General features: G+C 37.5%; 1 protein-coding gene across 1 annotated transcript in view; it reads right to left on the reverse strand.

The window, feature by feature from the left end:
• Window positions 1–847: 847 nt before the first annotated feature.
• Window positions 848–17,790, reverse strand: part of NR5A2 (nuclear receptor subfamily 5, group A, member 2) — a 78,257-nt gene continuing 61,314 nt past the window's right edge. The window contains exon 6 of the mRNA XM_010006683.1: window positions 848–1,558. Within this exon, the coding sequence (XP_010004985.1) occupies window positions 1,311–1,558 (248 nt within the window). The 3' untranslated portion in view covers window positions 848–1,310. The remainder of the gene's footprint in view (window positions 1,559–17,790) is intronic.

Here is a 17,790-nt window from a genome sequence, read left to right on the forward strand (position 1 = left end):
ACCTGTAAGGATGATGAAATAAGGCAAGACTTATAACTGTGGCACTGCATGTTAATACTGATATCTTCATTTGGACAGAGAGAGAATTGTTTGTTCTTCTCTAATATTTGTTCTGCAGCAGACTTTGGCCTACATACACATAGCAGTATCACTCTTCTTTCTTTGCGTAAAAGATGTGTATTATCTAACTTTAAAAGGAAGAAGTTTCATTAGATACTGGATGTTTGAGCTGAAATTTAGTTTCCTAATTACTGGCAATTTTAAAGATCATTTCTTAATAAGCTCCATGGCATCATCAGCTCATACAGTTTATTTGTCTATTTTTACATCACTAAATATTTTTTTTTAATTTTAGTTTTAGCTTTTAAACATCAGTATTTCATGGTCTAGAAAACATTCTTTGTGTCTGTCAAAGCATCTCTTGTTCGTGATGGCTAAAATATCTCCATTTTCTTTATTTGGAAATGGTCATGAATACATAGCAGAGCCCTATTTTAGCCATTGCACTGGTTTAAGTATATAGTTGAATTGGATAATTTCTTTTTGGAATATTTATCTTAGCTATTTAATAGCTATCCATCAACAGTAGTAGATGAGGGATACTGCCCGATAGAAGAACATGAACACATGACAAAACAAACTTCAGAACATAGTAAGAATGCCAAGCAAACTGGATAACAGACTCTTCATACTAGTGATTTGCAGGCCTGAGAGACCCCCAGTCAAAACCAGCCTCCTAGGATTTGGTGGCGACAACTACATAGCACCTGGCCTAGGCCAGCTCTCTCTTACAGGTTGTTAAATGGATGCCACATAATTTATCACAGAAGAAGTAAGCGTTGGGTCCTTGGAAGGATGACAGATGCTATAGATGCAGTTTTGCACCTATTAGAACTGCTTTAGAAGTCCTGCTATACAGCAAAGGAATTTAGTGCACTCAAAATTCCCCACTGTCTCAGCTTGGTAATACAGATCAGTTCTTTTTCCTCTTAAGTTTCTTCATATTGGCAATCAGCAGAGTTAAATATACAAGAATCATTCTGTCCTTTTTCATGTTGACATTGGTGATAGTATCCACTTGGTAAGTTCACTTCACTCCAGTATAAAGTCCTAGATAGATTCCTTTGGGGATGTGTAGCATATGATTCACAGTTTGCAATACAAATACCCTGATACATCACTTATTTACTATTAGTATTTGATTATTATACCATTTTGCAGAGTCTTAAAACCATGTTTTAATTAGTGTTGCTTGGAGCAGTTCAGAATATATTTTTTTCCTTGAAAGCAGAAGCTCTAATGGGTATGATTTATGCTCTCTTTGCATGCAGCATTTCAATGAGAAGGTTATTACACGGCACATCCCCATTCAGGTGTTTGTAGTAGAGGTATTCTTCAGCCTGCATACTGATGGCCCGGATTTCTGGTAGTCGCAGGAGAAGCTGCCCAAATTTGTCAGTTTGCTGTGGGTAATTACACATTGTGTAGTCCAGCAGGGCAGCATTCACTTGTTCCTGAACACCTTCCACAAGCTGGAAATTCTCAAGATTTTTGACATCTGAATGATGATGATAAAAAAAAAAGTAACAACAATTCAGTTGCATTTTAATTCCTGTTTATGAAAGCAGTGTTTCGCTAAATGGCTGTATTTTTTTTCCTCCCGACAAAAGCATACTTTACAAGCTGCTGAATATTCAGTGAACCCTTTTGCCAACCTTCCTGGGAAAATTATCACAAAAGAGCTTTAGCGGCGTGTCTTGTTGAAATTCTGCATATAGCTCAAATCAATTAGACACCAATGGAGTCTGAGCAAGGTCAGCTCTTTTCATAGCTTACAAAAAGAAAGGTTGAGGATTCCTAAAGTAGAAGACCATAATATATTGCTAGCAAATGAGTCCCAAGAGAAAGCCCTATCTTTAACCTAGTATGTTACACAATTCATATAATTCTGTATTAATTTTTCTGACCCAAGGTGAAATCTGTGTCCAGGGTATGATGTAGTTAATTCTAATAAAAAGTGACAGGGTTCTTGTTTCTGTTTGACATTTTCTAAATGATTCTGAAAGCCTTTGACTTGTCTAGCCTATGTTAATGAACCATCTGGTACACTCCAGTGACTGCCAAAATAATCTTCCCTACTAGAAACTCTCTAAAATTTATATTTCACTGACTAATGACCTTTATAAAATGAAATCATTGTCCTTTGGGTGGAATACCTGATAAGAGCCGTGCCCTTTAACCTGAATACGGTTTCTGAAAACCAACATGCTGACTTTTTTTTTTTTTTTTGTAATTGTATTGGACAGCAGGGGCATTTGCATCAGTAAGGCAGGTACAGTTTGTTCACTCTGCCTCTGTTTGATTATCTCCTGTTCCTATGCAGCAAGTTCAACCTCCGGAAATGCTGGACACAGATAAATGCCAGTATATTATCTTATCATTATTTGCTTCTCTGTGTAAAAATTACTCTGATGGCATTGTCTTTCGACATGTCTAGAGAAAGCAGAAGTTATTCCCAAGCTTACAAACTACAGCAGTGCTATAATGCAGAAAGAGTGATCAAAGTGCTCTTGCTGGGAGAACTTGTTTTGGTTGATGTTTGGTTATTTACACCATTGCTAGTAGAGTTCTGTAACACAGTTTCTTGTAATGCTAAAGCATGGCAATACTGAACACCAGCGATGCTGCTAACTCACTTTGAAAAAAGACAAATCTGTTCTTCTGTGGGTGTTCTTGGAGCACAGAGGTGGGGAATTTGACATTGTAAATGCCAGCCTTTGATTGGAGGGGAAATGCGTGTTTTCCTTTGCAAAACAGGAACACACGTTGGTCCCCCAATCCATCAGCAGCCTGGGAGGCTTTGTAAATTGAGCCTCACTGCACCTTTTCCTAGAAGTGCTTTAAATAGAGGTTCCTGCACATAACTGTGTGCTGGAACACAAGGGAAACGGTTGGAGGAGGCCAACATTTTCTTCAGAACAGGGGTATAGGAAGGATGCCAAGGGATCCCAGTGGCAGCCCAGGGTAGCATGCAGAGGCCTCAGAGTCTGAGCAGGAGCCTCTCTGCAGAGTGCTGGCTGCACTTCAGGTTCACTCTTGCATGAGCTGGCCTGAGTGTTTCCTGCAGTGGTCATTACTGCCTGCCTCTTTCCTGTCCCGGTTTCACTGTGGAAATGAAGCAAGTGGATCCCAGATTTATGCAGCTTGCTTGGGAACTGGGCACATGACCTCCATCCAAATTTTGCTAGCTGCCTTAAGGAACTCACTAGCAATGCTCACACTATGATGGCTGTCCAGCAGACAAAGTCTGAACTTGGTACTACCCAGAGTGAGAACTGGAAACTTCAAAGCTGCTATTCCTGGTCCTTCAGCTATTCAAACTCATTTATCCAAAGACTTTTTGCCAGTGTCTCTGGAGATCTTTGGATAATCATGTTTTTATGTATTACACTAGACATTTTCTCACACAAAATACAGCTGTTTATTTTTTATGTGCCTACATAAAACTCCCAAGGTATTTTGTAGCGAGTGTAACCTGGTTTAAAAATTGCATGTTCTAAGCATATTAGTTAAGACAGGAACAGTTACAATTATTTTAAATAACTTGCTTTCAGATGCAAAATGCAATCATGAATGGTTAGAACGTAAGAAATTCCTACAGAAACAGGGACCATGCTGTGTTAAACAGCAAGATAAAATGTATTAAGGTTTCAGAATCAGTATTCCAAACTTTTTTTCAACTGTTAAAAATTACATCAGGAAGTTTTAGAGACTTTAAATTCAAAGTCCATCTTTCTTGTGCTGTCTGTCCATTTTGAATCATACTGTGAGACTAAATTTTGCTGATTTCTTGGAAAACCAGGTTCGGTCTCATTTTTGCACTCTGTCCAAATGTTGCTGCATGGAATATGTTTTTATTTGCAACATAACAATAGAAAATTACACAAATATCAAGAAGAAACAAAATGTGAGAATTGCAAATATTTTGTATTTTCCTGTAAAAGGGGTAAATTAAATGTTTGATAGAGAATTTAATATATATGTTTTATATGTAATCTTTCTGTAATATTACTTACAAATGTATAATACAAATTTGTATTATTTATATAACTCAGCTGTATTGAGATAATAGTTTGAGTCAAAAGGAGGCATAATATTTTATCTATATTATTCTTCCATACAGGATTGGTGCCTTCTGGCAGTAGATGTACTTGTGCATCATACGGGTGTTCCTGTATACTCATCACCTATATGGCCTGGCTGGAATTGCATGGAAGTGCAAAACTACAGGGGAAGAAGGTCTGTTTTATTTTGTTTTCCTCATCTCAGTGGACACTTCTTTAAATATCTGTGTGCAGCATCATAAGCACTGAAGTTAGTAAAAACAAGTCAAGTTGACACTAACAGTAAACAAAAAGTGCTTCTGGGGCTTCTATACCACATCCAGCCTGAGGAAATACTTCTAATGCATTTCCTCTACATGAATTCTTGATATTTGCAGTGAGGCTCAGTGCTTGTAAACATAATGTTATTAGTTAACCAGTGAAAATATGTAGACTTTTCTTGACTGTTTCGATACTGCATCCAATACTCATAGTCCAAATGATCCAGTTTAGGACATCATTACAGAATCCATCTGTGTCTAGACCTCTCTGGTGCTGCAATCATAATTGTGGGGATGGAGAAGGAACTTGATAACCAGTTATGTATTTGGAGTGAGTCTTCATGAAATAACTATGATTTTTTGGTATGGCTTTTGGTAAGTGCTCTCATCTCATGTACATTAACAATAAATGCTGGAGTAAAGCAAATGAAACAAATTGAAGAGATATATAGAGAGAAGTTGAGGGATATGTGCTGTGAGAGCACTGTGTAAAGCTCCACTGTCATGTCCCAAGCTCTGGTTTATTTTGCATATTGATAAAAAAAATAAAATACAGCATAGTTACTTATAAAATTATTTTTGAGAGAGAATCAGAAACTCCAGCTCTAACAAAGATGAATAGTAGCAGAGGGAAGCATGTGAATATTATTTCCATTAGCTCCAAGTTCTGCAGGTAGAGCAAGAGATGCTGCACAGTTTTCACTTCTGGTAATATTTACCTGATAGTGACAGAAATATTTTTAAATAATTACTTGTAAGTAGATGATTTTCCTGTGGCTTGGGGTTTTTTTGTTCTCCGTATTTATTACATAACTCTGGCTAAAGGTACATGATTTAGTTTTCCAAGTATTTCCTTTTTGATAAAGATCCTTTGAATGCTAATGGGTTAACCTGGTGAAACATCAAACTGTGTCGGTGTAAGTCTGCTGAAAGCAGTGGTGTACAGTGAGCATGAAATCTGCTACTGATGTGTACAGCACAACAGTCTTTTATGTCTTATAATTCTTCATTCCTCTTTGCTTTTTAGAATTGGAGTGTCTCTTACCAATCTTTACATCGGTTAGTAACAATTTAAAGTACACATGTTTAAGCTTAATGCAAGAAATCATTTACCAAGGTTCAGTCTCTTGTAAATTAAATGAGTAGGAGTAGGTCCCCCCCTCCCACCCACACATCCCTTAAATCCTAGCAGCTAGAGAAAGTGTTTTGTGTTGCTACAGTAAGTATCAGTCTCTTATCTCTTCTACTTTATTCACTCAGGGACTAATTACCAACTTTTTACATGAAACAGCCTTACTGTGAGCTCACAGTGGGGCGCACATCTTTTTCTATCCTTATTGGAAAGTAAACCCTTAGGTCTTCTGGAATATATCATATGTTTTACAAGAAATAGCAATTGCTTTTCTGTCAAACAAAGAATTTTTGTTCTCTATAGCTTACTTTTGATGATTAAGACAAAAACAGTGTTATAGTGTGTCAGGATCTGCTCTGCAGTCACTGTAAAGATCTGCCAGTATTCCCAGAAATCCCCCCATTTTGATTCTTTTCTACACAGCTATAAAAGCTGTGCATTAAGCTGAAACTGCATACAACGTTCAGCCTGAGGAGAACACTTTTGCATATTTTCCCCAAAAATGGGTCTGGTCTTTAGAGGGGGAAAATATTTAGCTTTCAGAGAGAGATTTTTTCCCTCTCATATTCCAAACATGAAATACTGAAGATTTGGTGGACTGCTAATCCTCAGAGAGTTTCCCTTGGTCTGGGAATTTTGAAATGAAAAATGAAACAGAATTAGAGATTTAAATTTGAAAAATAGTAACTCCTTAGGAGAAGCATAAATACTTCTCAAAGAAAGTAAGTTAAATTTTCCTTTTTTTTAATCAGACATTCTTCCTCCATGAAGTGGTGAAGAGGTGTGTGCACACAGCTCAGCTGCCTCTCTGCAATTTGCACCATTTCAAGTCCTGGTATTGCAAGGAGCAAATAAAATTGTTTTTAGACTTCTCCATGGTGAGAAACTTCTTGCTTTCATAAGGCTGGAAACAGTCTTACAGATAGTCCAGGCAATAGGATGCAGTACCAGCCCGGGGCTGAGCTTCCTCACCCTGAATGAGCTGATGAACCCCATCATTTAAGGACTTTATTAAAATCCAACCAGTTCCAATGCTTAGTAGCTCTTTGGAATGACTGTTAAATGTGTAGGCAAAATATTATGTCTTTTAAACTCTAGTGGTGGTATCTTTGTCCAGGATGGCCTTCAGGCTCATCCTCCAAGTGGTTTGTCTGTTCTTTCCAGCCAGGCTGCATAGCCTAACCAGTAGCATTGCTTCTGCTTAGAAACATGCTGTTTTACTAGGGAAATACACAATATGCCTCCTCAGCCTGAAGCTGGGGTTCCTGTCAGGGGCTTTGATGTGAAGCCAATTCCCATTTAGTTTTGAGGATGGAATATATTAATTCTGATGATTAAAGTTTTTCCCCCCAAAACAGTTCAAAGAGGGGGAATTACCCAGGATGGAGGTGACGTTACCAAACCTTCCGCTATTTAAATACAGCTTTTTCCTAGCTTCTTTGTCCACTTTCTGCTGGCCTTGCAAATCCTCGGGGTTACAGGACTTAAAACACAAGTAGATTTTGACACGTGATAAAAAATTTTTTGAAGGCAAGAGTAGTAATGTTTGATAAAGTGCCAATCTCTGAAAACTACCCACAATTCTCTTTCATTGAAACTAATGGCAACAAGGGCAGTTCCATATAGCACATCTGTCAGAAAGGCAGATGTATACCACTCTATAGCTAAGCATTCTTGACAGACAAAATGGTATAATGTAGGAAGATTTATGGTAAAGATAAACTCTTTACTGCAAAATTCCCCCCAGTTTTATTACAGGTTTATACTGAATATTATTTACTTAGAAGTCATGTGAAACAGTTTTTGATAGATGTGTTTGTTAATCAGTGGCAAGGCACTATATTTAGCACTTCAGAAACCTTGAAAAACCTTTACATTATAACAACAGAAACCACTTTTATTTTCTTATGACTCCCAAGTCAAAACTGAATGTGTAGAAAACTTTTCTGGTCTTTAGAAGGATTCTTTTTTGGCAGTGGTTGAGCTGTCTGTAACAGTGCAATGATTGATCTCTTACTGTTTATTAGGGTCATAAACTAATTTTCATTTTCAGTTGAACAAAACACCAGATAATGGGAACATTGTTTTGAATATCTTGATTAAATTTTTCTATGGCAATGTATTTCATTCATGCCTAAGTACTGGGCAAAATTATATATATATTTAAAGAGAGAATAAGATGGTTACAAGAGAGAATAAGGTGGTTACAAGAGCTTCAATTCTTCATCTGAATCCTATGTCATCCCCTCAGTGTTCAGTTTTGATGGACCATTGTAATTTATTATTTTTTTTTCAGAACTCAGAGTAAACTAAGACATATTTTGGTGTTTTTTTTAGTGGTAGGCTTCTTTCTAGTTTTACTTAAAATATTAAAGCATATTTTTCTATTCCAGAAATATTGTAAAACGACAAATGTTTACAGAGAACAGAATCTCCCAGCATCTACTAGAACAATGCTTATTGCCTTTTGTGAAGAATTTTATAATTGCTTTTGCTACTGTTAGCTCTGCAATGGAAAGGGAGATATGAGGAAATAAGCTGGATTCCCCTCCTTGTGTAATTGTGAAATTATTTTACTGTATTTAGGTTGTTTCTTTTCTTGCAGTCCCAGCCAAGACAAAGGACAAAGCCCAATTTGATCTCTCAAATCTTTATGACTGGTATCATTACTGAGTCATCACTCAGGAAAATAAACCAGCTTAACTTTCAACAGCTCAGGCTGAATTTATTGACTTGTAACTCAAAGTTAAATAAACAAAATTTCCACCCACTTCTCGTCCTGGCACCCCAGCAACAAACATCCTTATTACTTGCAAATGAGACATACGTGGCATGGTGGCCATTGAAACACCATAAAACAAGATCCTCCCAGGCCTCTTTGGAGGAAGAGCTGCTGACAAGTCCTGGCCCAAAGTCCACAGCCAGTTACACCTGTAAATAAAGTCCAGTCCACTGAGTCTCATTAGGGAAAAACATGGCCAGGCACAGCCACACAGCCAGGGGTGTGGAGAGCCAGTTGGAATTGCTGATTGATTCAACTATGGCCCAGCCCAGGAGATGCTGGCACAGACTACAGTCACCAAGTACCAAGCAGTGGTTCTATCACTGATGCTTCATCTTAGTCATTCCTAAACTCCAGTACAACCTCACTTTCTAAAGCTTCCTCCTCGCCTGGAGTTATGTCCCTGCTGATGTCCCAGACTTGCCCCTGCTTTGAGTGAGCAATGCAACCTGTTGCTTGTCTCTTGCTCATCTGGGACTGAGGGCAGCCTGTCTATTGCCTGAAGGCTGATTCTGTTGGTATTTTAGTCCATGCTCAGCATTATGTTTGGGCTAGAAATGTTTGTCTGCTGATTATTCATTTGGAATAAGCATAGATAAGAAAAGTAGTATGTTAATTATCATGCTATCAACAGGCTTAAAAATATATATATGCTTAAATGCAGTCACATCTACAGCCATAGCACTAGCTTATATCACACTTAGTTACAAAAAAACCCCAAAACGTATCACAATGATAAAAGCAGAAACTAGGTTTCTGATAAGAGTTGAAATCCCAGAATAGTAAATATATTGAACCAAATGGTTTTCCCAGTTAATTTCTGAAACATCATTTTAATCTTCTATAGCACATGAACAATACAGGATTGTTGGTATTTTAAGGGAACTGGCTGTCAGTGCCTAGTTTGTAGGAAGTAAATAGTTTAAGATGTCATAAATATTTATGAAGTTTCTGTGAATGGTGATAGGAACATCATACAAAATCCTTGAAGTTATCAACTGAGGCAGAAAGGGTGTTATATGCAACTTGCAATAATAGGCAGTACTGTATGATGTAGAGAGGAACAAGAAACAATCTATTATTTAGCTAGGAAGAAGCAGAATTTTTAGGAGAAAAAAAAGGAATGAACATTTTAGATAGATTTGCTTTCATCTTGAAAATATTTGCTCTGATATTTGCAACTTTTCTGAATTATTTGATTTATTGCACTCATGAGAAGCATCTGTCCTTCCCCTTTCTATCCCTTTACTCAAGTACTGTTTAAAAGAGAAATAATGGACCAGATTAATCTCAGAGGTATTTCTGCTGCCACCACTGCAACTACACCTGTAATGTGTAGGTGATATAGTCCTAAAAGAAGAAATATAAATATTTTCTGGAAAAATATCAAATATAAATTTCTACTGAGGTTAGAAATGCAGCTTCCACTGAAACCCTTTTGAGTAGCAGGCTGTATCCTTTCATAAAGCCCATCTGTCTCTGGAAAGTATAAAAAATGCATGATCATAAAAAGCAGTACTCCTTAGGGAAAAAATCTCTCTCTACTAATCTTGTAGTCACATTACAAAACAGTTTTTAATGCCAAATTTGCATTTGATTTTCAGTCAGGAACTTTTGTGGTTTTTGCAAAGTTTTCTTATTCCATTAGAATAAGATATGAGGTACAGTTTGTTCAGGTGGCAAGTCCAGACTATGAATAAACCAACGTTATCATATGAAAGAGAATTAAACAGGCAGATCCAAGTGGGGATATATTAAGCCAAATTTAAGCTCCAGTAGTTGAATTTAGTCTGTACTAGATGTCTGGTTTGCCTCAGGATATATTCAGCTTTCCAGCTAATCGACTGAGGAAAACTGCCTCAGGTATGATAAAATTTACAAGAGAGCTCAGTTGAATAGCTCTTGTTATAAATACTAGCTTAAAGGCATTCTTCTGGTCTTTGGGATCAGGACTGTATTTGCATTTAATTATTATATTTCAAACTTTTTTGAACTTGGTTAAAAATATTAGACTGGCCAGTTACATCATTATTGTCATTTCCAGATAAGGGTAAAGCTGCATACTGTTTTTTTATGACTTGGTGAATTTTGTTTGGCTTTATCCTTTTATTTAGATCCCAAGTCCCAAAGGAGCAAAAATTATTACAAGTATTTTTCTTTTTTAATAGTTAAAAATATTTTAAATAATAGTTTAAAAATAGTTAAGGAAATGTTTTAGTGATATGCTGATCTAAGAGGTATAATACTCTACTATGATTTTCTGCCAATGTAATTGACAAATAATTAAGAGTTTTAAGTCTTTTGCACTATTTTGAGACAAGACTTAGTGTGAGACAATCAACCAATCATCTTCCAGATATATTGATTTCAAAACTCAAATTTTCCTCCTTTTTGAGACTTTTAAATACATGATTTTACTAGATTTATGTGCCAATATTTGCACTAACAGGTTGGATTTTTCCACTGAACTAAGTGGTATCAGTGGAAGCTGATTCCAGTTTAGAAACAACATGGAAAAGATAATCACCTCTGCCTGTGTAGATGGGATGTGGAAATCAGTAAAATAACTCTTCTTATATAACTGTGTTGAAAGAACACAAAGTGTTCATTTAATTGCTCAGTGCTGAAAGCACTATGGTAGAACTACAGTAGAAAAAAAAATGTGACTCCTGTTAGCCAAACATATGAATTTCACTACTATTATTTAAAAAAGCTAGACTCTGCTTTGGGCATTTACAATTATTTACTCTGTAAATGTACCTGCAGACAGCTCAAAAGGCAGTTGATAGTACATTGAAGCCATTGTCTCTCAGATGCTGTTTCAATTCCCTGTCAAATGAGCACTGACCAAAAACTTGCTGGCTTAGATGAAAAGCACTGATGGGTTTGGTCCCATTCTATCTGTATGTGTATCAGTCATCAGGTGGTTACCATGCCTGACTGCAGCAGCCCATGAACTGGCTGAAATGCAACACACCATGCACTGCTGCTCCTCACTTAGGGACTGCAGAGCTGGTTGCCCTGAGACAGAGCTCCTGCCCTGGTCCCCCTGGCTGGCCCAGGCAGCCAGGCCTCCTGCTAGGTAGTGGAAAAGAGAACACTGTTCTGTGTTCATAGTCTTGCCTTCATGGACAGTAAACACAACTAAGGTGAGTCTTTTTCTGCTGCAGTATTTATTTCAAAGCCATCTGAATGGAAGTTGTAAATTTCATGTTTTCCTGTGACATACACCTGTGCTTAGTTTTGGAAGTGGTTTGGCAAAAAAGTGATAGAAGCCCAAGTGGGGACGTCTGCAACTACATTGACACTCTGCAAGTTTCAGTGCTGGCATGCAGGAAACCCTAGAGTGTCATCCAGATGTGTGTCAGCCTTGGGACTCTTCCCAAAGACAATGTGCATACAACTGTTCTTCATCTGCATTGCTAACGCTTTTAAACATGCAAATATGAAAGCTAAAGTAAGCCCACTTGAAATTTCCTCTGGCAACATGGTTACTCACCAGTTAAACAGGTAGGGTAGAGAAGTGTAGAGCAGGGGAAATACTCTTATGCTTGCATTTCAAATATGAGTTATTTCTCAGCTACCTCTGATATCTTGAGAAGAAGCCCTGATCAGAAAGGGCTGGAGGCCCTCAGATGAGGTAGTGCTTCAGCACACATCAATTGCTTGGTAAGGAATGGCAGAAATAAGTCAGGTAAACTCCAGATTTGTTCTCACTGCTCAGCTCAGACTCAGATGTTTGATTAGAGATGACACGTTTCCACAGAAACACGGTTGTAGGTTTAACACGAGGAGCATGAATTAGGGGCTCCAGATCCGTCTTAGTCTCTGGCCAGATCCACCTCCACCTAAAACAACACTCATTGGATAAAGGTCTGTTCTAGCTAGATCTCACTGTACTCTTTGAAGCAGGGGTGTTTCCCCACATGTAGGTATCATTTTTACGGCCAGAACTGTGAATTGCCATTTGGAATGAAATTTCTGTCTGGTTTTTCACTTTATGGGAAAAATTATATGAGTTAGTATTTTGAAAAATTTCAAATCTGAAGTATTCAGCAACAAACAGTGCCTTTATGGCTGTAAATCACCATAGTCTCAAAATGCCAAAGTAACCACTAACTCCTGCAGCAGAACTGCCCAGCCACCCTGCAGGCACCCTATACAGCTGCTGGGGAAGCAGCCTAAAAAGCCAAATGCCCTGAACCACGTGTTCAAGGCAAGACACTCACATGTTTGCTCTTGTTCTTGTCATTCTTTGATTACATTCACTAACTGGAAGTTAATGTGTTCTCAGAGACAAATATATTCAAACCAAAAATTACACTATTTTTTCCCAACTGTATGTCAAAAAGCAGCTCAGTGCTTTTCCTGGTGCACAGTCCTAGGAGGACCTCTGAGTTTGAGGTAACATGGCAGCACCTCTTTCACCTCTAACAGTCACAGTCTGTCTGTTTAACACAGAGGTTATTGGTCTGTTCACTTTCATAAAAGTCAGCATACTTTGACTAGTAAAGTACAGATTACTTCAACAAAGATTAACACAGTCCTTACTACTTCTGTCCAGCCAAACCTAATGAACTTACAGTTAAGCACAGCCTAGCAATACTTTATTTAATTTCATATACATTTCCTGTATCAGCTTCAGGTTAAAAAAAACCAAAAACAATAGATATCCTAGTACAGAAAAATCAAGCCTGACACCTGGAAAAAAAAAATTACGTACTAGAAAAAGCTGACATAGAATCCAGTGGTGTCAAAAATCCTAGCTATTTGATGCTCCAAATCCAGACATTCTTCATTCAGATCAAAATAACAGACATTTATAGCACACCTTACTGCTGGTGACTATTTAACAGCTAGGTGCTCTCACAGCATGGTACTCTTGATGTGCTCAGTAACGAAAGTTCGCTATTGATTTTTCTGTAGCGCCTTGTAACTATTATAGTTGATACATCAATAGAAAAGGAAAGCACAATGTTTCACAGCAGGCAGAAAATCAGAGAATACATGATGCTGTGACAGTAAATCATGGCATAATCTCAAGAATTGATGGATGGTTACTGCTAAGTTGAAACCCATGGCTTTCCCTGAAAAGACTAGTCTATAATCGCCCAGTATGTTCTAACAGACTGACTGCCTGTAATAGTGGTAAAGGACACAACACAATGTTTCATCTTCAAAATAATGATTTCCACGAGCCAGGTTGTTTTGTTGTGGTGGAATTCATTTTGTTTGTTACTGCAGAAGGAGGGAGAAAGAGTGGTTTGAATGTCGTTTAGACTAATACTTAAAACTAGTGGATTTTTATTTATTTTTTTTTTCTTCAGAGAAGAGCATGAAGGGCTTTGTTTTGTTTGGGTTTTTTTGTTTGTTGTTTTTTTTAAAGAGGAAGAGAAGTGGTCATTAATTTTTAACTTGCCAAAGTCTGCAGTTAGTTGAAAAGGAAACACAAAAGATCTGATTATTCTTGAGATCTAAATATTGGAGCCGTTTTCTCAAGCAAGGCAAATGCTGAGAAAATACATTTACCATGGCTGTTTCCAGTTCCACAGCATCCTGAAAGGGAGCCAAAGGCACATAAGTAATTGAAAGCTCTTTTAAGTGTCTGCTTTCCTCTGCTGCACTTTTGAGGGGGACAGCAGCAATCTCTGAATTTTTGCAGTATGCCTAGTGATTTTTTAGTAGAAATGTTCTTAATTGCTTTGTTCTCCCTTTACTCCATGGCTTACCTCTGGTAGTTTTAGCTATGTTTTGTAATTAATTGGGAGTGTCTTTTTTCCCTGTCTCTAAACAGAAAGGGAGAAAGAAACACAGGTAAGAGCTGGCCAGCTGGAGCACAGTGAGCAATGCAGCTGACACCACTCCCACAGTAACCTCATAGCAATGTTCCTCTCTGAAATAGTATTTTCAGTGTGCAATGTTATTATCCAACACTTCTTTAGGGGATGTGAGGCTGGTACCCATCCTTTTCCACCTTGCTAATGACTCCATTCTCTAAAGCCAAATGTCTCCCAGAAGAGAGTGACTTAGATAAGAGGTAAGGACTTTCTCAAGCTACCCCACATCCAGCCAGCCTCAGACTGGGCATGAAGAACAACAGTCTGCATCATTTATTCTGCTTAGGCTATTGGTTCCCCCCTAGTGAAAGGCTGGAGAGCATCACCTATCTTGTCCTGAGCCGTTCATTGATTAATAGAATGAGAGGGAATGGCTTCAAGCTGCAACAGGGCAGGTTTAGACTGGACATTAGGAAAAAAAAATAATAACAGAAAGAGTGGTTAGACACTGGAATAGACTGCCCAGGGAGGTGGTTAAGTCACCATCCTTGGATGTGTTTAAGGGTCATTTGGATGTGGTGTTGGTGGACATGTTTTAGGGGAGAACTTTGTACAGTAGGGATGATGGTTGGACTTGGTGATACCAAGGGTCTTTTCCAACCAGAATAGTATGTTCTATATTACAATTTTTGGTGTTGGGAGAGAAAAGATGGGCTCTTTCTTGATATGAAATTTCCCTTTACCTGGCAAGAAGAGGTGTTTTGCAGTATTTTTATAATACAGGAAACACTTTCAGTACTGAAGAGGACATTAAATGTAGGATTTTCCTTATTAATCTTTTAATGATCTTATAAACAAGAAGTCTTAAAATATCCTGAGAAGGATGGCCATGTGCATATTAAACTTTTGCAAGCCACATGGACTTTTTGGGGGCTCACTCTTTCAGTTTGTCTTATGCTTCACTGACTCTGTGTAGGACCAGAGCAGTGCTGGAACCCCTGCTGTTCATCCAGTCTTGGTAGCAGCTTTCCCAGAGAGAGCTGCAATTTTCACCCTCCTCCCCTTTCCTGCCAGCAGAAGTCATTGGGAAATGCTCCACGCCAGGAGTCTGGGAAACTGTTTCTGCAGTCCCCTTCTCCCTCCCAATTAATGATCACAGCTTAATTCAAGGCTGGGCCATAAAGTTTGTTTCTCAATTTTCCTTCCTTGTTTCTTTCCTGTTTGCTTTGTTTCCTCCCTCTCTATCTCTTGCTTGGCTTTGATCACAGTTCCATAGTTTCTCTTTCCTTCCTGGCCTTTTCCCCATTTTTTCGACTCCTTTGCTATGTCAAGCCCTCTGGTCTCTCTCTGTTCCTCTGATCCACATCACTGCTGTCCCATGTTTTCATCGATCACTCCTGGCTCCTGTTCTGCCCAGATATCCTCTTATCTGCCATGCGTCTTCCATCACTCTTGCAGATCCTTTTTTTCCCCCTGGCCTCCTGTTTGATTCTCCTACTGCATATTTTCACTGTTTCTTTACGGTATTTATGGTATCTCTATTTTATCTCCCCCAGAGACAGGTATTGCTTTAATTTCTCTTTCAGTGTCCAACCTTCCACAAGCAGCAAAGAAATATAAGAAAGAGGGAAATCTGGTGGAGTCTACAGTGCATCTCCAATAAATGGCTGACAGTCACCCATATATAAACTTTCAGGTAAAAGGTTCTGCAATGTGTGTTTTTTAACTTGAAATAAATTAGGATCAGCTTTTAGTCCATACATTGTGGTTTAAATATTATTTAGTAAGTTATCTGTTACAACTGCAAAGTGAGTTTAACCATTATATTCCTTTAGCATGTTCCTCATTCAGTGAAGCATTTAAGCATATGTTCAAATCAAGACTTTAGTGTGGTCTTACTTTCTCCAAGACAAAGCATTTTTGTTCATTTATCCATACCTTAATACATAGCTATTTATTCCCATCTTATGGGAAACTTGGCTAACAAAAGTAACCACTGATGTTAAGCACTTCTGCCAGTAGCAGCTAAAATAATTCTATACAATCCTATACCTCCTCTGTTAGACATATAGTACATTCATACTTGCAACTTCAAGCATCTAAGATGTATCTTAAAAATGGGACAGAAATCATTAAAATATTCAAAAAGTAGAGACAGATGTAAATGTGGGTTGTATGCAGGTAGTTTTTTCCCCCTTGCAGGAGCTGTTTGAAAGCCATACTTATACTAGTATTTAGTAAACACATTAGAGAGGGAAAAGTGCAGAGCACACTGATTGGGTTATTGTGAAATCCCCACTGTCTGCACACAAAGGCAGCAGCACAGAATACAGATATTGCTTGATACCCGTTTCTAATTACTTGTGAGATTTGTATCTAACAAATATATGACCTAATTTTCTCTCAAGCATCTAATCCTATTATTTAAAAATCTTGTAAAATATGCATTTTAGAAAAAAACAACATGAAAAGAAAAAGTACTTGCTGAAGACAGTTAATCTTTTTTTTTTTTTTTTTTTTTTTTCCTGTGCCTTTCAGCTGTCAGACAAGCAGACAACATAAAACAGTAATGATCAGATTGGATCAAATGCACACCTCAAATAATGCCATAGTATTCAACAGTTACATGAGAGACAAATTGGCAACATTCATTACACTTTATGAAAAAAAAATCAGGGCAAATCAAGTGTGATTACTAAATTTGCTCTATAATTTAGTGCAGTTTACTCAAGAAACTCAATTTCCCATGAAACAGAAGAATAACCCTGGAATTCCTGCAAGAAGTTTATCATTCAAAACTCCCACACCCAAGGCTGAAATGAATTATTAAAGATTGATTTATTTATTAAAAATACTGGTTTAATTCTTAACTATAGATTATAACACTAGCATTTGTATTTTATTCCTTTCATGTTTTTGTGTTTTGTTTTTTTTTTTTTTTTTTCACTGAAGTAATTGATTTGAGATTTCATTAAGATAGATACCTGTAAGATAGACACTGTCCTACTTTGATACTGCAGGCACGATGTGTGGAGCTTGCATGGGAGGCTGTATTAAAACCTCCCAACTCATTGAAAATGTGTTCTCAGGAGCAAGTGATTGCTTATCAAAGTCATTACTCCATACAGCATCATTTAGTATCTATAAGAAAATTAAGGACTGTCTTTTAATTGTTTGGCTTTGCAATATGTTTTGACAGCTAAAGTGAAGGGAATACATCTTTGCTTTTGTTTATCTATAAAAAATCAGAAGAAAGCAGAGAAATAAAGAGAACAAGGCAAAAGAAAATCCACTTTGTCCTGCACATGTTAAAACGCTAATATTCACTTCTAAAAAGTCCCTCAAAGATGAATTTCAATTATTTTGCAAAGTTTTAGACCCTAATATGAAAATACAGCAAGGAGATACTTTCATGTAGAGTAATTTATAAAGGAAAAGATCCATTTTTCTCAAAATCTATTGAGGATCTTTTAAATCAGATCCCTTTTAACAATGGTCTTTGTTGTGGTATCTGTAGATATTTCAAACAATGTTGTTTCAATCTAGTTGTACCTTACATAGTATCTTAAACACTCTGGATTTCACCACTATCTATAAAGACAGATAGCTATTGTTTTTATTTCCCAGATAGGGTAGTTGAGATACTGTTTGAGAGACTTCAAAGCTCCAGAGTCAGTAATGGAGTCAGAAGCAGAATTAGAGACAAGGGGTGATT

This window comes from Chaetura pelagica, unplaced genomic scaffold (genome assembly GCF_000747805.2).
Source record: "Chaetura pelagica isolate M959 unplaced genomic scaffold, ChaPel_1.0 scaffold69, whole genome shotgun sequence".
NCBI classification, from domain to species: Eukaryota; Metazoa; Chordata; class Aves; order Apodiformes; family Apodidae; genus Chaetura; species Chaetura pelagica.